We start from the raw sequence: 26,033 nt of genomic DNA, 5'->3' as shown, positions 1-26,033 counted from the left end.
ACAAATTAATGAAAATAATTATCTCAAATTAAGTTAAGTGAACACAAGATTGTTTAGACAGTAATAAATAAGTAACACATAATAAAAGTAACTCGTTAAGTTATAAAATGAAAATAAATATTAATTTAACACACTTTAAAAAAAATGTATTTATTCTATTAATAAGCAGTGGATCATATTATATAAGTACAAATAGTATGTTTTGCTTATCTATCGCCTATGTATATTTTAACAAGAAACTATAGTATACAGAAATAATTATAGTATTAGGTTAATTATATTTAAAATCGTGTATGTGTGCGCAGTAATTAAATGTATGAAACCATTGGAACCATTTAAACTAAAAATTTCAAAAACATTTTAAATTTTATCTTAATAGATTACTTTTAAATCAACCGAGACAAAATTATGTTATTTCTATAGTATGCAAAATTAAATCAGTTAAGTTACAAAATTTGAAAAATATTTACTTTATAATTAGTGAATGCCTAGATAACAAAATGTATTTAAGATTAAATTATATTACAATGTCATAACTATTATCATAACCGTGTTCATTTTAATACTAATATAATATTTTTCTTTGAATAATACATTTTAACGATTCAGTCGCCGTTATGATGTTTTACGAGTTTCATGATTTCCGCCGAGATAACAATATAATAATAATTCAACGATGCCATTATCGATATCCTGACAACAATGTCCAATGATTACGATGAATTCAGTCGTCTTAAGTATAGATATATTTACTACTATTCGTCACAATAGTCAATAATAATTAACAATATTATGTATTATTGTCATGACCGAACTAATGTAACGTTACCTGCACGCAGGCAAGGTAACCTGCTATTACCTAGGTATATGCAACATCATGGAACACAGTTAACTGGTTATTAATCATATTATACATAGGTACGCATTGTCATGCGATTTACGATAGACATTTATGAACAACCTATATAGACGTATAAGGCATATTATAGTATAAAAATATATTATAATTGGCACGAGTACAACGACTTACTAAATGCCGTTTTAAATTTAAAAAAAAAAATGTATTTATAAATCTGTACAAATTATTATGATTTCGTGTTAATGTATTTATTTATATTGTATATATTTTAATTGAAACGCATAACGAAGCGTATACTATATGAGTGCATTAAACTGCGTATACATTATAATATATAATAATAATTATTAAGTATTGTACAATTGTTTATAATATTAGGTATGTATTGTGTTATTCTCCGGCTTCGTCTTCATTTGGAGTGTTTTCTTTGGTGGACAAATAGTTTTTGACCATATCTTTAGCCTGTAAAAATCAAAAAAAAATGAAATCACCACCGTAAACAAAAAAAAATAGGTACCAACCATCGGGGAATGTTCCAAGGCGCATTTCATGAACGCGTAACCGGCGACGCAGTGAGTGTTTACCTCTGCAATAGATAAATTGTACGTCACGTGTAAATATAATATATTATTAAAATATACAATGTAAACGTCGTTTAATAATATATTTAATGTGTGTGTAATATACAGGCTGTTTAACCCGACTCGGCTGGGGGAAAATGAACAAACACAATAAAATACGGCGCTATATATTGGCATTATATCTATAGGTTTTAGTGTATAAGCGCTCGGTTAACGAGCGAGCAAATTGGCATCGGTATGCCTAGCTTGCTGTCGACATCGATATCAAGTATTTTTTGAGTACTTATATGAGCTATACGCACACATGCGGACATTGCTATTTGTTGTACATTTGAATAAAAAACAATTCATTAAATATTATTTTATTTAAAAATTATCCTATAGAAACGTGTGAAGGATCGTCTGTAGTCTGTACAATTGTTTGCAAATTTTGTTTTTTTTAACTCAATACATAAAGCCATAAATTAAAATATTATTCGATTTCTGTGAGTTTAAATTAAATTCGCGAGTAAACTATCCTATTTAGAAGCCTATTGATGTTAAAAAAGAAATAAAAGAATACTCCCCGAGTTTCAATGTGTGCAAAGTTTGATGCCAATTAGTTCAGTAGTTTTCTAATCTAAAAGATCCAAATACAATCATGCATTCACTTATATATATATATACTTAGATAGTACTGCATCGGAATCGCGTGCCAAAAAAGAGTGGTATTCTAGTCGACAACCGAATTGTGACTATTGTGAGTGTGGTTTTTTGCGACAGAGCCGAATATTTTATTATGACAGGTTCTAACTGATGAGTGATGACTACGTAAAGGTTGATCAAATGACCATTATTTTTTCAACCTGCCCATAATAATATCATATTGAAAAATATAAGAATTTTATTATAATTTTTTGTCTTTTACAAATTTTTGAACCACAGTTTTCATAGAATAAATTATAACGCCTGATTATTTTATTCATAATATATACTTGTATTTTTTTTAACTTGAAATTTTTAATATTTATTAATTCGATCATTTTAACTGAATATTAAATTATATTATGCTGTTCGTATTTCGTGCAAATCAGCTCGGTCGCAAAACAACATCATAATTGCAATTTGACCTAGATAATGATTTTCGCACGCAATTCTGATTTATAGCTAAATTATAATAGTAAAAATTGTTTTAGGTTTTATTTTTTATACAATATGACAATATGTACTTTTATTTCTAGATCAAACAAAATAGTTTTGGATGGCGTGTGATTTACATAGCGTATAATGGGCGTTATACTTATTACATACGTGGTCATTATTATACAGTGCGCATAGAAAGGCTTTTGTCATTCGACAATATACGTCAATGTTATATTATTATCTATAGCTGCTTTACGTCACATCCGGACGACTTTCAGATTTTAAATATTCGTAAATCGGGAGAACAAAAATCGCTAGTTGTTGGAGTCATCTCGTATACTGCATGTATATACTGAATAGTTAAACGCGTATAATTTAGTGGGTATACGGTACTTATCATTATATTTTCGTGACGAGTACATGAAAACATTTATAATAAATAAATTAGAATTTTTGGCGATTTCCATTTTGTAAAACCGGTTTCTAAGATTAGGCGAGACTTTTTAAAAATATGTAAGCTATATTATTAATTTTAATTTGTCAATTTATCCTACAGAAGATTTTTATTATTTTGTTAGGTTTAGGTACACTTAATAATAATATTATAATAAGCACCGATCGTATAAAGGGATATCGTTTGATAATATGATATTATTTATTTAAGTTAAAATAAAATAATATTAAAATATCATAAGTTATCATCACCATCAAAGCAGTTTTTTTGCAATATATCTGCCTCATTTTTGAGCATTTCGTTATCCAACAAAGCCGATAACTGTTTCAATTTGGCCCAGTTCCATTTGCCGGTCTCCGTGTTCATCTAAAATAGTAACGAAATCGCAAATAAAATTTAAAAAAACATTGCAGTACACTATAATTATACACACTATATTATACAATAATATAACCATACCGTTCCCATTTTCTTTCCAACGCACGGGCCGAGGCACTAAAAAAAAAAATAGCATTATTATAATTTATCGATATTTTGGAACCATCGCGAAATTTAACTATATATATAAATAATAAATATATGCATCGGTGATCTGTGTCAGATCGTAAAAAGCCGAATTCACAGCTGCGTGTTGCCTGCCACGGCATTATTTCCAGTATTAGAAATCTGTCCAATAGGTACTAACTAGTCAGTATAGTCACTAGAAATTGTCTAGTATAGATTGTGTTTAGTAAATGATATATATTATTATTGTAAGGATCAATCAGAATACAATAAATGAGACCCGAAGTGGGTAAAGCTATGAACCCGGCTTAAGCAAGCAGCATGCGATCGATATGACCTAAATATAGGTTATAGATTATAATATTATAATAATTACAATAAAAATAGTAATTGTACACCACAGGTGATGCACATGTGTGTAGGAAGTTTTTGATAATAATTAAAATTAACCATTCGTATTATTTAACAGCGGACTTTTTATGCTTAGGATTATTTTACCAGAAGATTTTTATTATAAGTCTTTTTAATTCGCACTTTTTGAACACAAATTTTCTGACTGTTTTACGTAGACAAATTATATAGGAGTCTTAATGTGGAGGGAAGGCTATATAGGGTAGGCAGCTAGCCTCAGCGGAGATTATCCGTGAAAGTATTTTTTTAAATTGCATTATTTGATTCGACTGTAAATACACGTTGAGTAGGTAAGTACATAAAATACGTAGACGCTGCGAAAAATGTAATAATTATGCATTGGGTATTTATATATCTATTAATCTATTTTATTTTATTTCTCATTTTCTCGTTCTATTGCTTGCCTTACATAGCTCGAATAAACTCAAAATCATGGAAATTATAATACTTATAGATGCAATTTTGATGTGTACTTAATAACATTAGTGTATCTATGTAAAAAAATCATAATTGTATAAAAAAAACAGCACAATCCAATAATATATTATCAATTATTATTAAGTTAGACTAAAGTAATAAGTTCTATTGATTTAATAATAAACTAATTGAGTAATAGTCTAATTTTTAATCGATCGCATGTATAAGTTCCAAAAGATCTTTCTTCTCTAGTGAGTATCCTTGAGAAATATTAGTGCCTGTCCCTCTAGCCACGAAAGTAAAACACCCATAGCACGGCAAGATGTGATTTTAAGATCAATTTTATGATTATACCTACATTTATTATCGTTTCTATGTGGTACCTCTCCAAAAAGCGGTGTTATGAGAACGTTGGCTTTTAAATGAATACTCATAATATATAGGTACATAATATGATAATTCTATTCTATAAAACTGTCATATACGTTAAGCCAACTGCACTTTTGGTATTTGCTTGTGTCTCTTATAACTTATAAAAGGACGCCATACCATTATATTAAAGTTGTAATATTTTACATAACTATAACCACGGACTAAGATAGTAGGATCTATCTTAGTCTGAGCCTATAACCATATACCCTATAACTCACTTTAAAATGATAATATCAATAAAAGTATTTGCAATTTTCTAGATAATATTCCAACCTTTAAATTTGATAATAAGTAAATTTACTCTAATATTAAAGCTAACATCAAAAAATATGTTTTGCTGAACGAAAATTGTTTATAATGTACATTAGTAAGACGGAGACAACATATACGGGTATGGCGTCCTCTTATACTATAAATGTATGTATTACCACAAGTTTGATTACCTAAGATCTGCAGTCTCTATATACTTTATTATATTAGCGATTCAAGTCAACCCGCACCTCCATAGCTAGTTCAACTAATCGGCTAAATTCCTATCTTATGTGGTAGGTAAACCGTAACAAGTAAAATAACCGTAAAGACTAGAATAGTATATTTTTATACTAGTATGTGTATAAACTATAAACTGATTAAAACTTTATTATCTAATATTCGTGGGTATAGAATGCATTATAAATATCTTATTAACTATTTATATCTGTAGATATCACCTCGTTCGAAGAATTTGATAATATGATTATATTATTATATTATTAATATTAAATCTTGACGGCCAGGTCTAAAAATAAAATACTTGGAGATAATAATAATATAAATTTATAATACACTCATTTTCATTAAAATAACTGACTAATCTACTTAAACGTCCTAAACCTAACCTAACTGTAACTTACAATTTACATTAAATAATATTATAAAATAAATACCCTTAAAAAAATGAGATGATTGTACTCGTAGTTAGGTTTTATTTCCTTTTTTTTTCAAGCCTACTAGATATTTTTACAGAAAATATTTAGTGTAATAACAATTTTTTCACAAAAATAAAATACAAGTTATGTAGCAATTTTGTTATATCTATAGATTAATATTTTTTTAATTAATTTACGATTATTTTGGTCGATAATCTCGAAAATATTTGCAATAAAATAATATTCAAATAATTTGAATAATAATAAAAAATTATACATCTTCCTACACAGTAAAACATAATAAAACTAAACCTTTGATTAAATATTAAAAACTAACATTGCAAGTATAAATATTGATAAATTGGAAATTTTATGATATTTTGAAAATTGTTGACTTATTTTTAGATGTTTTAACTAATAAAATTGGGAATTTTTAGTATTAGGATCTGAAAATGTAATTAAATCTTTATTTTATAGTTAAATATTATTTATTATAAGTAGAATAGTACACATACGTATTTCTGGCTATTTTTGAATTTTTGAAAAATTGTGTTTTGATTTTGTATTTTAAGTACGTGAAACTCGTTTTTTCAATTCAGTTATAAATTCATGAAAATTAAAAATCGTACTTCGATTTTGTTTGCTACAAAATCAATTTGTATAAACTAAAAAAAAAAATACACCGAAATGTACAAGGTGCAACTTATGCCCAAAATAACTAAAATAATATTACACCTGGGGACGAATCACCGATTTTTCCACTTTAGATATGACTCTGTCTACATCAATATACTTATGCAACAAAAAGAATTCGAAAAAACTAAGGTTTTTGAAAATTATATCATATCTAAAAATGCTAATAAACATATTTGGTGAATATTTATATTTCAAGTAAGTACCTACACTACAATAATTCGTTTTTGAAATATTTTGTAAAATAGGTACTGGAAATTTGTTTACTTTTGACTCCCCTAAGTACCGACTTGTTAAAATTGCCTACTAAAACCGTTTTCAAATTTGAAGTAGTTTTCATCACATTAGGTAATGACAGACACAAAAAAAAAATTCGCAGACAACATAATAAAACTAATACTTTTATCAATTCACACAATCTAAAATATAGCTTAGGTAATTAGGTATTAGTTATATTTAGAATACTTAGAAGTTAAAATATACACACCTTGCAGTTATCGTACCTCTTATCGTCGTGGTTTTTGTCCTTTAACAACAATTCACCGCAAACGTCTATTGATCAGTAAATAAATAATATAACCGCTATACAAATATTGTTTTCTAAAATATTCTTTAATACAAATAATAATATAGTATTACCAGGATTTAAGTCCAGTTCTTGCATGCACTGAAACACGTTATCTAACATATCATCTATAAGTTCGCTTTGGTTGTTATATTTTTTTTCAGCACTTACCTGAAACACAAATCGTTTTTCATATATATATATATGTTATAAATTATAATATTATTATAAATTATAATATTACGCATTTATGTCGATATTTTTGATTTAGTAATCAGTATTATTTATCTTGAAAAAGAGATTGATATTTTGAGGAGAATTGTATTAATATAAAGTATAATTATACCCATATGTATAGATAGTAGATACACTTTATATTATACTAGGTAGAAGTAGTGGCGTGTTTAGAGGGTGGGCCTGGTAGGCAAGTGATGCCCACCCACATTTGTATATAAGTACTAGACTAGTATAAGTTCGATGCTTAATGAAAAATAAAAATATTATTTATAGTTAGAAAAAAAATTAGTTTTGATTAGATTAGGTATTTCAATAGAAATGAAAGATTTGAATATTTAAAGAGTTTATGTTTTAATAAAAGGTAAGCTACCATTCTTTATAATAATATAAAAATTAGTAATTTAGAATGAAAATACTAAAACTTAAATAGATCAAATTATAATATGAGAAGGGAGTAAAACCATTCTGAACTTAACTTTTGTGGTCCATCCAGAAAAAAAGTTCTGGACACGCCACTGGGTAGAAGTATAATAATAATAATAAAATTAGTTTTACATAAGTACGAAATTAATTAACCTTGTGTATATACAATAGTACATAGTAGATACCTATAGTAAATACTAAATATTATAATGAATTGATAAATTATATTGTGTATATTATTTATATTATATTGAACATATTGATACTTACAGGTATTATCACTGAAATAGCTGCAAAAAGACAAACCAATAGAGTCTTAGTAAACATATTTGAAATGAAATATTTTATTTCACACGAACAACAAATAATAAATATGTAAATTAAATTCCTAATAAATGGAAACTGCAAAATAATAATTCTCGTTTTATACTCAACGCATAACATTTGACAGGAAATACCACATTTTACAACAATTTTTTGATAAAATCAAAAAAATCTATATAGGTAATTACTAATTTAATATTATCTGTATAATATGTATATAACATTTAATTTATTTAATTTATTTACCGGATGTTTAATTCAACAATATCATTCGGTTTTTCGAAAAAATATATGACCAATATTAAATAGATACTAGTTAGTAGTTATCTTCATTATCCGCATTGAATAAAATGGTACATATTATAAATAAATATATAATATATATATCATTTATATTTATTTTGTTTATAACTAATATGTATATAAAAATAGTGTTAGATAGTTGTGTTGTTCTGTACTGAGTAGACTTTATGAGACTATAATCATTATATATATATAATATGTACAATATAATCCATATAATATAAGACACCACTAATTATTTAAGTAAACCTACGATTTAGAAAATATTTCTTTTACATAATTTAAGTCAATCTATGGAAATTAAATTTCTAATAAGTAGATTTTTAATTTAACTAGTTATAAGTATTTAAAGTTTATAGATGAGTGGAGTAGTGGACCTGTGTTTAACCTATTTATCCTTATTATAAAAAGTAAAACAAATCATAAATTAGTAATTACTTATAAGTTTTTAAATATATTTAAATTTTGATTTTAGTAAATAAAAAATTTCAGAAGAATTTATCCACTAAATAATTTACTGTAAAAAGGGTGTGGTTGTTATTTAGAAAAATAGAAGATTGTTTGTCCATATGACACTCTTTGAGTACCTATAGTAAAAAAAAATCTCAGGAACTTCATAGTATCCTATTTAAAAACTCTGTACAAGTATTTCTTCATGCTATAATTAGATGGATAATTTTATAATTTTAATTTTTTAGCCTTTCCGCTATTCGAAAATTCGGCTAAATATTTTCACTGGAAATGTATACACCTCTCTGAATAGACAACAACAGAGTTATAGTAGTTAGACTCACATGTTTGGTTTCTAAAGGTGTATTTCTTAGATACATATTTAGCTTAGGTAGGTAAGTTTTATAATTTTGTGCAAATTAAAATTTTAATAATATAATATAGTTACGTTTTACGTAAGTAAATTTTCCTGAAATTTCAGAAAGCGCTATCACCCCCAGTCTCTTTTGGCTAAGCTACTTATCTATGAACGCAAAAAACAAGTAAATAGGTACTTATAATAAATTGTATATTAAAACAATTTTTATGCAAATTTTTATTTAAAAAAAATATAGATAGTTTTATTTTATTATCTCTAATCCAGATCATGATCCTTGTACACACGCAGTACGCAGTAGTGATGATTATCATTGTATGTTATAAAAATATAAATAGGTTATTAACAGACAAATGAGATAACAAAATCAAGGAGAAACATAATATTCAAACGAAGGTCTGTCCTCTATACAATATAAACTACTTATCATTTTGTCATTATTTTCTATAATATCAAGTTTCATTGGTCATTGTTTAATATTTTTTGCATGATGTACTTAATTATTTTTTCATATTTTATAATATATTATGTTTGACATTTTGTCCATATTTCGGTGTATGAGTGTTGAATTAAATGTACACTGTACAATGTACATTATATATATATACATACTTATATATTTTAGGACAACTTTATTTAAAAAATATTATTTATTAATAAAAGTTTATTGAATCATTCGACTATTATTTGTTCATTAAATATTTAAATATAATTTTGATTTAATTATATGTAGAAATTATAATTATATATTATATACAAAAAAGTACCTATGATTTCTCCCATTCCTTCTTTTAAAATTAACGAGATTGATATTATAGTATATACAGTATAATTATTTAATAAAAGTACTTAATTATTAAATTGTTAAATTAGTTTTAATAGTTACTAATAGCTCCATCGTTTTAATAAATAAGTAACTTAACCTAGCTGAGAAGACTACAGTCATAACAAAAAAACAACATTTTTACTTCATAAAAAAGATAACATTGATTGTGAAATATCTTTTTTATTTTTTCCATATAGGAACTACAAAAAAGTTATTCAAGTTTGAAAAACAAAAAAATAATGGATTTTGAAACAATAAGAACTTTTTTCGTAAAGTGATATAAAAAATAAAAATGATATTCCACAGATAATGTTCTCAACTATATTGTATATCAATTGAACATTATTATACAACCCGAGTGAATATATCCTGTGCAAAACAGTTTTTGCTGTTTTACATTTGTAAGATGATACAACACATGCTGGTGTAGCGTCAAATTTGTTTGAAAATGTTTCAAATAAATGTTTTTGAATTTGTTTTTAAAATAATCATATTATAAAAATGAATCACACGTGTATTTAAGCTAAATTAAGTAAAAATAATTAAAGAAACAATTATTATTATCTACCCTAAAATTTGGAAGATCTATCCAAATCAATATGGATATGAGGAGAATATTCCACACAATAATTTAAAAAAAATAAATATTTTTATGCTTTAAAATTTATAATTTATTGTTTATGATATTACTTAAATAATAATTAAATATATATATTATACTATAGTATATTTACTATCTCGTATTATCAAAACTTAAAACACATAGAATCTGTAGGACTGTATAGGTTAGGTATTTTTGATTGTTTCTTAAGTATTAGAATACTTATTTATTAATTTAGACTTAGTCAGTAGAATTTTTTTTTTTTACATAATTCTATATAAGTTAAATATTCATATTAGTTTGTCAACTATACTAATAATTAAAATTCTTACATGAATTGTGAATATTGTGCATGAGAAATTAATGGACTTATTACTACTTATATAAATATATAGATACCTACTGGTAAAATAACATATTAGTATAATAGTATTTAATATTTATATCAAATGGTTTTTATATATTTTATGCCTCCCCCGCAGTTCATTATTATTTTTGTCTTACAAGTGCATATATTAGTGTGGACAAATTATAGTCAATGGTAGATAACGATTTAGAATTTATATTATAATAAATTAAAATATTATGATCATACTTAAATAGAACAATATTCTGTGTTTTAATGAAAGACGTAATGATCTATATTATAATTTAGCAACTAGTTGTGGATATTTTTAAAAGAAATAACTTTAACACAAGTATATTACATGCAGGCCCTCGGCTGATTATTACCTATAAATACACATGAAGTGTGTCTTAAGTGTCTAGGATATAGTATACATAATATATAATATACATGTATATCGTATATATAGGTATTAGGTATATTATAATAAATATAAATACTGTCAGTGGCGTCATTTGTGGGATGCAAGGGTCTACAAATGCATCCCATGAACAAAATTATTATTATTTGTTTTATACTATAATTTCTATAAAATGATCTACATTTACACAAAAAGTGTGTTGAAAAAAATTCATGGGATGACTCGACCATGCGAGTGACTGGTATTACTTTAGATTTTTAATATTGGTTTTGCATCCCATGAAAAATGTGAAATGACGCCCCTGAATACTGTGTAATATGATGTTTTTACTGTCACTGTAGTACTGCACACTTTTTAATTTTATACATTACACATAATGTGTGATGTACCGTAGTGTACATAATTTTAGTAGATATAATTAGATGTAAACATATTCAATGATTCGTTATCGAGTTTTCAAAAAAGTGTACTTGTCTTGAACATTGTATAAATATAGCTATATATATATATAGCTTAAAATATATACGCGTGAAATTATTTACGTCAATATAAGCCTGAAATATTATGTGTCATGTAAGCATACGCTTTAGTACACGCAATACATTATTAGTTATTGAATAATATTAGATAAAAAAACACTAATAATAATTATAAGCAACAAGTTTTATTTAGAAAAATTGAAAAATTATCATAACAATATTAAATGTTTGTATGTCAGAGAAAAAAGGTGTGTTTACACAAAACTAACAAGATTGTAATAATATTATAATATTACTATTATTACAGGGTTCAGAACTTATAGCACTAAAAAATATTAAAATATACGCTTATAATACATGACCCAATCACCCAATAAACTTACAAATATGCACTAAAAATGAAAAAAAAACACTTGAAAATAATTTATAAAAAATATTGATATTATTATTAGACATTTTAATATCATTATTAAAAATGTATACATCAAATTTCTTAAAAATTGATTTTTATATGTTCTGAAAAATATATATATGTTATATCACTTATTATATGTATACATAATAAAGGTACAAATTTACAAAAATTTGTAGTTGTTAATAACATGTTTACCTTTATGCATTGAAGTATTAGACTTTTTCAAATTTGTCAAATAGGAAAGCTCTCCTGATAAGATTAACTAACTTTGAGAACTATATTATTTTTGATCGTTTCAAATTGCTTTTGTTGAATATTTTTAGATCACGTTATTGTGCAACATTTTTATGACAGATAGCTACATAAATAGTATTACTAATGCTCAAAATAAACGTTTATAATTAATCGTCCAACATTTCAATTTTCAATTAATATATTTTGAACAGTAATTGTTATATTAACAATACGATCTACAGTCCGGGCAGATTCGTCACAACGATTTAAGTATTACCGTAGGAACTTACGTTGATTGTTTTGCATATCCAGTGATTGCCATAATACGCATCTGGGTAAACTCATTTTGCATTAAACATATATTATTTAAATTAATTTTAACTAAAGAATCAAATATTTTATAGTTGAGACGATAATGGGTCAGGTCAAGACACAAATCGGTAGACAATAATGCCATAAAACCATATATGTGTTTTGTTTAATAATAATTTTTATATGTTGAGTATCCTCAGTGTTTAAAGGATTTTGAAATAAATATACAGACATGATACATATAGGCTAACCTATCAACATTACAAGTATCAACATTTTTATTTATTTTGCTCTGGGAAAAATAGTATATGTATGACATATTAATGTACTTATCAAACAATTTTACAAATTAAATATACATTTATAAAATAACCTCTGTTTACAGTTATTCAATTCTATTTCATATTACACCTAAACATAAACTCGTGATTACCTATATTGATCAATGATCCTAACGCAACAATACAAATTATGGATGAATTGAACTTAATGAACTCGAGATTAATTTTATTGTCATACTTATACAACTATAAATCTCATTTAAACTTTTAAATTTTTTCGACCTTTTGATAATTCACAATAACAAATAACAGTGATAAAAAATGACTATTTGTTTTCTATTATTAGTAAGTCAATACTGTTTTACTAATTACCGCATAAAAATATGAATACATTTGTGATAAAAATAGTTAAAAATCAATCCAGATATTTTTTAAATGTTATTTAACATTGTGTATAATAAATAATAATATACATAATAGTGAAAAGTTATAAGTACATTCGAACACTATTTTTGGAATTACAACAAAATAACTAAAATAGTATGATTTTTTTTTAATATCCAATCCGTTTTACATTTACTCTGTTGTTTAAACTTTTCCGATTGTTTTGAAAATTATTAAAAATTGTTTACTTTGATTTAAAAAAAAAACTTAATCAAACTTTTGGTCAGAAATCAACTTTGAAGCGAAAGATCAAAGCGTTTTTCTTCAATAAAAACTAATAAATACTGATGAACTACACTTAAAAATAGTAAAAATAACATTGTAAAGCCGATTTTAAAATTCAAAATCATCTGCTGTATAGGGTTTGCACTCCCAAAAATTCCCAATAACGATCTCCGGAATATGTATGCTAAAAACTATCTAAAATAACAATTCATTTCAGTTATTATTCGTATTTTTAATAATATATTATTTTATTTATTTTAATAATATCAAAATGTATAATAAAATTATATTATAATATATAGTACAATGAAACCAAATAGTTAGGTATTTAATTTAAAAACATAATATATGTTATCACCATCTCATTTTAATCATATATTCAAATAATTAATTAAGATACATTATTATTACAAAATGTTGACGATTATTTACTGAATACATTTACAATAATATGCAGTATTATGTGGGTATTTGTGTATTTGTGCAGAGTCAAGAGTAATAATATATAAGTATACTAACAATTCATTTTATGTGACCCGATTATAGTTAATGTGTTGTTTGATTGTTTTGATCGTCATTTTCGTATTCAAAATTTGTAGCGTTCATAGCTTCAATATCTGCTTGTTTTTGAAGCATAAAATTCTTTGATATATTTTGAAGCTGAATAAGCAACACAAATAAAATTTAAATTATTCACTTTCAAAAAATTAAAAATAGATATTTTTTAAATATTTTAAGAACAATTACCATTTTAGAATGTTTTAACGCACACTGGAATAAAGGAAAACCAGCTGAACAATGTGTGTTTACACCTAAAACAAGTTATAAAATATCACTAAAATTTGTTTACAACTGTAATGTGTACGATATTAAAATAAGTATTATGTACAATTTTAGGCAGACATTATATTATTAATAATATATCCAATAAAAAAATCTCAAAACAATAATTTTGTATTACAACTATTATATTATATGGCGTATGAAAAGGATAAGCTGGATTAAATTTAAAACTAACAAGGTATAGTAAAAACCGTTGGTACGAAAAAGTTAGAAAGGAACGTTTCAATGAATGTCATTTGAGAGGTAGGAAAGACGATCGAAATCGGTTAGACAAGCGTACTCAGACATCTAAATGAATTGCAAAATGTATATTAATAAAAAAAATACCAAAATGGCATCACAATTCATCAATTAGATACATCGTGAATGATACAGCGCGTATTATCTATAAAGAACTGTAAAAATAAATGACCATACTAGGTAGCTGTTTATTAGAATTGAGAAGAAGAGATGTAAACCAAACTAAATTTATAAAAATATAAAAATAAATTTATTATAATTTATTATTATTAAAATGTATTATTATTTATTATATTTTCCAGAAATATTTTTTTATTTTTGGCGCTAATAATCGTGACTTCCCACGTCGCCGAAACCCAATTTGCCGAATCCCAATTCGCCGACTTATTAAAAAATAAAAGTAAATACAAATTTGTCACGTATAAATGGTTATTTATATATTGTCAGTAGATATATGTTATAAAATAAAAGTAGGTTATGATATATTATTATATACAGAGCACAGAGCTTAGGCACATATTCTTCGAACAGTTTTTTTTACTTCATCATTGTGTGTATAATCGTGCACTAATCCAACTTCTTGTATACTTGACGCCATATAGATTGCCCAAAATGAAAGAGGCATCATTTTATTTTTGTGTTATATCCAAATAAATCTCTATTGGCAACAATCATTCCTATTTCAATTTCAAGATCAATTTGAAATGTTTTTGGTTTAAAAGCTAAATCATTTCTCAATGCAACTTCTTTAATTATATTGAACATTCTCTTATAAGTATTATTGCTTTTATTCGGTAAAAGAGCATAAACCTAAATATAAATAAATATATTAATGTAATATATTATAATGTATAAAAATATGAATATATAATAGGCATATATTTATATAATATGTTAAAATATATATTAATTTTTGAAATGATAACATACCATAACCATTAAACAAATTACAATATCGACAAATAAAAACTATCGAAAAAAAAATTAAATTTTATAATTTAACGTTGAGATAAAGTGAACGGTATTCTTTTAGATTTAGTATACAAATATAATGATACAATAAAACGTATTTCACATGCGACCGTGTAGTTAAATCAAATCATTTCGATTTAAAACTACTAACGCGCAAGTACGAGTATTTATGTACCTCGCAGAACCTACTGTTAATTTAAGAAAACAGTGATCAAACTGGTCAACAAGCTAAATTTGTATAAGGTAATTATTTTTATAATTTATTTTATGTAAGTATTTATTAAATAATTATTTTGAAATATATAATTTTATTTTGAGTATTTCATGTATTACAAAAATATGTCAACATTTACAAAACATCGACTTGGAACACTAACTGTTCAATATTACTGTAAATAATTAAATTAAATTAAAATATAATATTTCATTATATATAAACATAGTATATCTATTTAACTGACAATTATCGGAAAAATTCTATGTACTATGCGCATTGCAGTATATTATATAGTTATCCAAACTTATAGGCACAAATTCACTATCCTATATTTTATTTTATTTATATATATATGTCATATAATTATTTTATTTATTTAAATAAAATAAAATAATATTTATTTGATTTGATTTAATTTGTCGATATAATGACCGGTCAACATTTTGTACTTGTCGATATTTTCATTGTCGACGTTTCAACTGGCTCCCTTACAAAACAGTGTAATGTGTATATTTGCATAAATAATATGGAGACTGATTTAAATGTACCATTCACTGTATTAATAATTTGTCGGTGAACCAAGACGTCGGCAAACTAGACTGTCGGCGAAAAGAGAATATTTTAAAACTAGTATATTTGTCGGGCGTCGCCCGTTAACGCACAAACGCGCAAAATATGCATGGGACAAAACCGCACACAGATTTTAAAATACTGCCGCACACTTATATTTTGGACGATTATCGTCACTTATCGACAAATTATCTATAACAACATTATTAAGCTTTATCTGTAAAAGATTGTATTCACAGTGTACAAATTGGTTTACATTTTAAACCAATATATATAGGTATCTACAATAATATTTATGTTTAAATTATTACATTTGTATTACTATTATTACTAATACTACTACAAATTATGACTAAAAATTATTTTTAACTATATAATTCTATGTAACATTTTTTTAAATTTTTATATTTAATAAATTTATGTGGTATCGTACCATTTGTTGTATGCGGAATTAGGCTATACCTTTCTATAAATCTGTGCGGTATCGTACTATTTTTATGTGCGGTATTGGGTCATGTTTGAGCGGTAATGGAAAGCACCGTATTTGTCAGCAAACTGAGTTGTTCGCGAATTGGGATTCGGCAAAATTACCCATTTTGAACCCTAATAATATCTATATTATAGTAATTATTAGGTACATTTTACACATATAATAACTTAAATAATACAGTACATACAATATACTATTGTGTTCTATTAATTTGTAACGTGTATTATGATTATCATTTTTACCATAGGCGGTAAATATTACGGTTAGGTATGCATAGGCATGACCTGCGAAATTTGATTTAACTTAAATTATAAATTGTGTTGCATAATATAACCTTATTTTTTTCTCAGTTTCTGATTTCATATTTTTTTTTTTTAATTTTCATCATCTGGACCTGTAGCGTTTATATTTATAAGACTATAAAATTGATAATTCTACTCGGGGGTAACCTCGTCCTCCTAGATATGCGACTGTTGTGCATGACCTGCGAATGAGGTTTAGACACGCCTATGATTTTTATTATAACTAGCCAATTGCCTTATGAAAAATAAAAAATTTAAACTTATACTATAAATGAAAAAATAGACATTTTTTGTGTAACTTTAAAATTTAACAAGTGACGATGAAATCGGAGATCAGATCTATTGTCCATAGATATCTTAAACATAATGTTATATTAAATATATCATATTATAATAGTTGTAATACAATTATACTAGACAGCAAATTTGTATAAATTTCCGCAATGTATAGGTATTTTGTATAATATATAAAATATTTAATTTATTATGTATAGGTGTCGGATACCTATAATGAAATTATTACTACATTTTTTATGAATACGAAGAACAATAGTTTTGAATTAAAGAGAAAATTAATTTTAATAATACCTAAATAAGTTTAAATTTAGCTATCAAAATATTCTCTAAAATTAATTTAAACGATTCAAATGTACTAAACGAAGATGCAGAGATTATTTGAGAATTTCTAACAACGAAAAAATTACTATAAAATGTAATATTTGTATTTTAAATTATTTTAATGTATAATTAAATATTAAATATATTTTTAAACAGTTTTGATAACCAATAGATTTATAATATAAATCAAAAAAATTGTTAAAAATCGTATAATTGTAATTTTTTCATGCTATAATTTAGAACGTCATTGTTTGAATTCGCTTGATAGGTTACATTTTTTTGACATTTCAAAAGTATAAAATATTTAAAGAAAAAGTTTCGGACTCCTCTATTTAGGAGTTGTAAATATTTTAGCGCTGTGTTGCTTGAATAATTTGTTATTAAATGTTGTTAGTGTTGTGTTATATTAGAATAGTTGTTCTATTATTTTATTGAATTGCCCGATAAGACAATTATTATCTACCTAATTTATTAAATAAAATGCTAGAAAATGTAATGAAAATCAGACTTAATAGTGACTGATAATAGAGTATTAGAGTATTGACTTTATACTATGTGTTGACTTATTTAAAGACATAAAGCTATAATATAATTAATATTTAAATACTATAAAATGTCTAAATAAATCAAATTCCATACTGTCTCCGCAATTTTTTCCAATTATTTCTGCTTCTTGTTTCCACTCCGGTACTTCGACCAACGCCGTAATTTCCCAATATCGTTTTTCATTCCACTTGCCGTCACTGACGTTCATCTAAATAGACCAAAATAAACAAAAAGATATATTATGTGATATCATTATATCATAAAATAATTATTTAAATCTATATGCATAATTTTTTGAGGTTACTTACCGTTCCGATTATTTTAGCTATGCATGGTAATAAACACTGAAACAAATATATTATGTTTATACATAAATCACATTTGGGAATGTTTTTTTGAGAACTTTGATGTATAATAATTGAATATTAAATGAGTAATTATAATTACATAGTTATAATTTGTAAGCACCTAGCTACCTAACTATTTAAAGTTTCAATGAGTGGGAATTAAGTGCCATACAAATAATCTTCAAATCTTCACTTGATAATTTATATACTCGTATTTATTAATAATTAATTTCAAGTTCAAAGTAAAATTTCAGATTCTGAATGGATCGATAAACGTATTAGTTTAACAACGGTGTGCTTTTTTTGTGTGTCTAACACAATTACGAGCAGTAAAAATATTTTATTTATTAACTTTAGGGGTAGTTTCTGGTAAGAAATTAAATCTACTAGGAGTTATAAAGCCTTAAAGGTTAGGTTAAGTATCAAATGCTTTTCGAAAAAATAAAAACAAATAAAATTTAGAGAGTCCGCTCTGCTGTATAGTATATATAGATACTGCATAGATATTGTCGTTGGTGATGTATTACAGAGGCTACGATAAACATTTTTTATAAAAGTGCTACGGTATTATTACTTCATCAATAACAAAAACAATTATAAATACTAAAATTTCTTATCGAATAAAAATAAAAAATAAAAATTCAATACTTTTCATATTTTTAATGAGCTAATATTTTACTGTTTAGAAAATCTAGTAATAATCATTAGTTTTTATCCTAAAAAAATTTATATTATATTCGTAAGAAAACATTTACAAAATTTGATTTTTTGACTCATATAACACTCGTATTTATTAAGATTAATTAAGTACTTATATTTATAAATAGCGCTACAATAGTATACAGTTGAATTATTTTTTAAAACTATAAAACGTAGGAAATACAATATGTATACCTTTTTATTAGGTAGATAAATACCATATATATATAATATAATTATATTGTCTATTATGTATAGCCTGTTTAGTGCTCTATATCAGTGGTGACCAAGTACGGCCCGCGAACATTTATTAACTGGCCCGTCAAAGTAAAAAAATATGTATATAATCTAAAAATGTAACGTTTGTAAAATAGTTCCTATGTCTTATCATATTATCGTCAACTACGTATATTTATACTTCATATTTATATTTAATTTTTATAACAAGCAATATATAATAAATAATTAAATTTATTAATATACCCATATTAAGATAAGATGTGCCTAAAAAATATATCATTCAATTCAAAAATTAGTTTTGAATTCTCGGCCCGTCGAGAATTTTTAAATTTTTTTATGGTCCTCGGTCAAAAAAAGGTTGGTTACCACTGCTCTATATTTATAAATTATAATTTTTCATATTTTCGTGACGTTATGTGTTGTATATTTAAATTAGGTTATTTATTTTATAGTATAATTATGTAAGTATAAGTACTTACTTTACAACCGTCATATTTGGTATCGTTACTATTAAATTTGTCGTCCAATAAATCGCCGCACGTTTCTATAGATAGTTATTACTTTATTAATGCACAAAATACAAATAATATAGTCAGTATACCTAACCTCAGCACCGGATCTAGGGGGGGACGATCCGGGGCCCCGGGCGCTTATCATAGAGGGGCGCAAATTTAAAATTTTAAACTTATAATTTTTATTACATTTTAATTTTTTTTTAATACAAATTGAATCTTTTTGTTTCGAATAACACAAGTATTTCAAATTAAATAGTTTTAATTCAATATAGTCACACTGGTAATGATTAAGAAAAAACATTCTTCAAAAAATTATCTGGTTATGAGTTCCAGAAAAAAGCTCTCGAAAAAAAAAAAGAAAATGAGCGCACTTCGGCGTATTTTCATAATTGACTGGGTAATACTAATACACAATATAGCAGTGGTTAGAAATTATTTATAATTATTATTCTATATTAGTTTATTACTATTTACTATCGATATTATAATACATACTATTTTAGAATTTAATACCTAACCGCGAATTTGAAACAGGTATAACTTCTAAAATAATAGTTTTCGGAAAATGTTGTGAATTAATTTTAATAATATATTACTATATTTTATTGTAATAATATAGTACAATAAATATTTAATATTTTATAGAAAAATGAAGAGAATGGGACAGATTTTGAAGAGGATGAGAATATTGATAAATGTAGTTCTGGGGTAATTGTCGAGGAGATTAATTCTGATCATAACAAAGATAAAAATCGAAATGTGTCCGAATTTATGTCATTGAAATTAAGTGAAAATGAAACTTTGGATTTCAAAAATTGTGATAAATGGCCTGAAAAAATAATAGATTCTCAAAGAACTCATATTGTGAGAATGAGAATGAACTATATTAAAAAGTTGGATCTTACTAGATCTGAAAGAAAAGGGCGATCTATTATTGTTTTCTTGGTTTTTCAAAAATATTTTTAATGGAAATCAATGTCATCAAACTTGGCTTGGCTACTCCAAATCAAAAAATGCATTATTTTGTGTACCGTGCAAATTGGTTTTAAATTCAAAATTAACATTAGATGGGTTTATTAATTGGAAAAAAGTGTCAGAAAGAATACCAGAACATGAAAATTCTAATATTCATAAAAAGTATTTTTGTTCATGGAAAATGCTTGAAATGTCAATTTGTGAAGGTAAAGGAATTGATATAATTACAAAATGAAATAAAATTAGAAGAAAATCATTGGAGATTAATTTAATCGCCTATAATAATCCGTATTTTGACACACTTTAAGACACATGCATTTTTATTGTTGACTTTTAAGGGTGCTAATATTATGTTGTGCCCCGGGTTATATAATTTGTAGATCCGGTACCGCCTAACCTACCTATATAGACTATATAGTATACCTAGCCATTAATATATAATTCAAATATTTTAATAAGGTGATAATTATGTATAATAATTACCAATACTTAGACCTAATTGTGACACGCAAGTTAAGAAACCATTAAACCCTTCGTCCATCAATTCCTTATGATTTGTTATTCGGACTTCTGCATACGTCAATCCCTGTGAACATAGAGATGCACTTAACACTAATACTTAAGGCTACGATATACAGGCGTGACACGATTGCGCACTTTTTACAATATTATGAATTATTATAAATTTATATTAAAATGTATGACAATATCATCAGATTGATAACTTATAAATTATTATAATATTATATAAAATGTAGGATATTTTTTTACAATTGTTGAATAATTATATTTAATAATATATCCAGTGTAGAACCTTTTTCGCACTCTTTTTTATCGAGTAGGAATTAACATACATAAATACCTTTTTTTACTATATTTCAAGTTTTTGTTGACTTATTTTTTTTTTGGACTAAGTCTTATCTTTCAATACTAACTTTTATATTCTAAAACTTAGTACATAATTATATAAGTACATGAAATATAAACATTGTATTATATTACAATTTTATTTAAAAAAATAATATTCATCTACAAAACTAAAAATATAGAATAATATATTCATAATAATGATGTAATACGCGTATAATCAGAGATATTGATGCACGTCAAACAAAAAACAAATAGTAGTATATATTAAGTTATTTAAAAAATTTACTAACATTAATAATATTGTAATACTCATAGTCAAAAATAAATATTTTTTTAATATTTTGTTATTTTATATTATGTAAAATGTTAAAATAAAATTCACTTTGAATATTTAAAAAAAATATGTATAACTTGGTAATTATGGATAAGATGTATACAATTGCATATTATAGTGGCTATATGGAAAGATTCTGACCCATTGGTTGTTCTAGTCTCTGGTCAAGGTTTAACTGCCAATAAAATTAGTAGAAAAGCGGCATCAGTTTATGTATAATTGTACAGTATATAAAAAGCGAATTCAAAATTATCAAAAAAGCTATTTTCAATTAAATAATTAAAAGCATCTAAATCTTCTAAATCTTCTAAGGGTAAAAATCCAAATGTAAAAAATTGTTTCAACCAAATACCTAGTTCAGATTTTTAATTATATTTTTTTAATAAATTATAGTCACTTTGAATTTTCCTAAATCAAGATTGGGCTAAATAAAATCTACAGTCCATAATTTTGCAGTTTGGGGAAAAATGTCAAACAACATTGTGATCATTAATTTCAATATAAAAATGAAAAATCGAAAGTTGTAATGAACTTTGTTTATCTATGTCAATTAATTTTAGACATAAATTAATAATTGATTGCCACATTTGTTTATAAGTTTCAGTTGATTTTGAAATTAAAAAACAGTAAACAATACGGAACAATGGGAATGTAAACCATTTTGTAATATATGGTATTATGTATCGTATATTTTAGAATTTTAAATTCACTATTTAAATATTCAATATTTTTCGTATTTATACAATAATACTCATCAACTATAATACGTGGCTTATTTTTTTCTGTTAAATTTTTTTTCTCTATTTTCCCAAAACAAAATTGTAAACAAAAATGGACATATACACATTGCGCAATATGAGACAGCACACTATATATATTACGTTAACATAAAATCATTAACAATAAAATCAGGTGCAATAAATTATTATCTGATGTGAATACGTCGGAAAAGTCATACATTAAATTAAAAAATGCACAATTATGTTTTATTTTTCAGTAAAAAGGTAAAAAGTTCGCAATCGTATAGCACCGCGATGTATACATGTATATTTACCTACTTATTATGGTCTCATTATTTAATACAATTTGTTAGTAATATAATTAGTAATGAATAATAATACAAATAGTTATAAATTATAATACTACCCTGAAATTGTACCAAGCGTGATATTTATTGAATATTATTTCCAACACATTAATTATAATTATGTATATATTACCTTACAAGCTACAACAACATCGTTAGGTATATACTTAATTCTACCGTCACGCAGATTGGACAGGAATCATAATTAATAAAAAATATGATTTCGTTAGGTAGGTACCTATTAAATGTTGTATACGACACGTTTTAATAATATAATATGTATTCATTTAGTCAGTTCAGCCATCTAATTACAAATTAGCTGCAGTTTACATATTAGTGTATAACTTAAATTTTATGACATGAGTATTGGGACATAAAAATATACATATACGAATACAATAATATTAGTGACAACATAAAATTAAATACCTATGTATCTCAATGGAAGACTGGGTATGTCGACTGTGTTTTCGATTTGTTAAATTTATTTAGCCAAAACACAAATAGCAAATTTTATATCAGTATATAAATAAAAATAATGCAAATCATAGTAATTTAATTTAGTTCTTAGGTAATAGCATTGAGTACTAAATACTCAATGGTAATAGTAGTTCGATTTTAAAAGTTTATGGTATCAATATATCGTTAAACGTTAAACTGGTTTAGCAGTATTATAGTTCTTGACCAAAGATATTAATTTATGTGTTAAAACAAAATAATAATTTTCTATGAACATTTATATTAAGTTGTATTTGTATTTTAGATTATACTTTATTTTGATTTGTATTGAAATCCAGAAATAATGTATTAAACACTTCAATAGAATAAATAAAAAAAAATGAGTACTCATATAACATATTATATACCTAAATAAAATTATTTTTTTTTTAATTTATAGTCTAAGAACAAAAATATTAAATCAATTTTTAACTTGTTAATGCCCAGACTTGTCTAAATGTATAACAAGTATCACGTGATTATGTTATTTATGTCTGAGAATATAAACCACAACTTTAAATAAACATCAATAAATAATAACAGAAATAATGGCTAGTATAAATGATTTATTGTAATTTGTAATCACATTAATATTACATTCTACACTCATGTGGTCACATATAAAAAAAGTATACATACTTACGATTAAAACTAAACAAATTCCGAAAACAAATGACATATTTGACAAGGGTTTTGCGGATGATAATAAATATATTAAAAATGAGTTGAGTTGTGAAACTGGATGATACTTAGACGTTATAATATGCGTAATATGTTTTATAAAATTATCAAACGAGAATTTATGACTTTTATATGTTTTATTAACATAATCAGGAAGTAAAAGTCGCAATATAAATCTAGGCACTATATACATTTACATTTATATATTATGATACGTCTAATTACCTATATAATTGTTTTATTATTATAATGTAGGTAGATAATCAGATTTTGGCGTAAACTATAACAGCTTAATGATATTATTATGGAATATTCGAATAAATTACAGGCAGGATAATAAAGGATTAACATGATTGCACAAATTTTATATTTTTACATCATTAAAAAAGTGAAAAAACACAACACGATTGTTCACAGATCGCCAACAATTGCATTGATATTGATAATTATTGTTAATTTCAAAAAAATTTTAATACTGTCCTCTAATTTCTATAATGATGTACATACATTACCATAATTTGATACTTTGTACATAATATACCTATCATGAAATATGCTTATTATATTACAATACTAGCTGTGTAATCCGATTTAAAAAAAAAAAAAAAATGAACAAACTTATAGTTTGTTTATAACATTAATTAATTAATATAAATAAAATAGCACAGCATTATTTGAGCTTATATTACAGTATATTACATTTATTTTTCAGCATAGATGGATTAATATTTCGGTTTTAGTGTACCTCACTCCACGAGCAAATCAGCGTCGGTTTACCTCGCTACGTATGAAATAATTCGACAGGTGTGGTGAATCTATTACCTGCAGTGGATTGCTATATTTTAATTGCTGGAGTCTAGACATCATAATTCATAAGTTACCACCATAATAAGTGGGTAAAGAGTTGAAAGTAGAATTTTTAGACAAAAAAGATATCCCTCCCAGAAGACAAATCAAATTGGCGCTACTGCACATATATACATATATCAATGTATGTATCGCACTATATATATATACACAAACACCCCTAACATTCGAATCTCAAGTTCTCGTCTATAGATCGATTAGCCATAATAAATGATGTTAATTAAATGTGCCGTTAAAAGTAATATATTTTTATCATACCTTGTCCACTTATAGTTAGCCGTTAGGTCAAGTTATATTCAAATTATGCGTATTATGGCTATTCAGTTTCGAATTGATAATATACATTTTTAATAAAATTAATGGTAACATATGAGTGTCTCGTGCTTTAAAATCATTTCAATAGCAGATTTTCGAAAAAAATTTCTTTAACATTCATATAATAATATATCTATCGATTTTTTTAGGGGGGATTTTTTTAG

General features: G+C 25.0%; 2 protein-coding genes across 3 annotated transcripts; both read right to left on the bottom strand.

The window, feature by feature from the left end:
• Positions 1-1,041: 1,041 nt before the first annotated feature.
• Positions 1,042-14,289, bottom strand: LOC132932414 (uncharacterized). 2 transcript variants are annotated; one of them, XM_060998785.1, is made up of 8 exons: positions 14,163-14,289; positions 7,877-7,896; positions 7,021-7,117; positions 6,869-6,933; positions 3,476-3,511; positions 3,268-3,382; positions 1,381-1,445; positions 1,042-1,321 (listed from the first exon to the last, which is right to left on the bottom strand). In XM_060998785.1, exons 1-8 carry the CDS (start codon positions 14,167-14,169, stop codon positions 1,250-1,252), a joined length of 477 nt encoding a protein of 158 aa, XP_060854768.1. In that variant the 5' UTR covers positions 14,170-14,289; the 3' UTR covers positions 1,042-1,249. The 2 variants fall into 2 exon arrangements, with proteins under 2 accessions (XP_060854768.1, XP_060854767.1); XM_060998784.1 differs by lacking the exon at positions 14,163-14,289 and having other exon boundaries at positions 7,877-7,996.
• LOC132932413 (uncharacterized) lies at positions 13,989-24,845 on the bottom strand. Its single transcript, XM_060998783.1, has 7 exons — positions 24,650-24,845; positions 21,701-21,803; positions 20,207-20,271; positions 18,750-18,785; positions 18,535-18,649; positions 14,391-14,455; positions 13,989-14,303 (listed from the first exon to the last, which is right to left on the bottom strand). The coding sequence occupies exons 1-7, from the start codon at positions 24,683-24,685 to the stop codon at positions 14,190-14,192; spliced, it is 534 nt and encodes a 177-aa protein (XP_060854766.1). The 5' UTR covers positions 24,686-24,845; the 3' UTR covers positions 13,989-14,189.
• Between the last annotated feature and the right edge of the window lie 1,188 nt (positions 24,846-26,033).

Source organism: Rhopalosiphum padi, chromosome 1, assembly GCF_020882245.1.
Source record: "Rhopalosiphum padi isolate XX-2018 chromosome 1, ASM2088224v1, whole genome shotgun sequence".
Taxonomy (NCBI): domain Eukaryota; kingdom Metazoa; phylum Arthropoda; class Insecta; order Hemiptera; family Aphididae; genus Rhopalosiphum; species Rhopalosiphum padi.
This window is presented reverse-complemented; position numbering and strand designations above follow the sequence as displayed.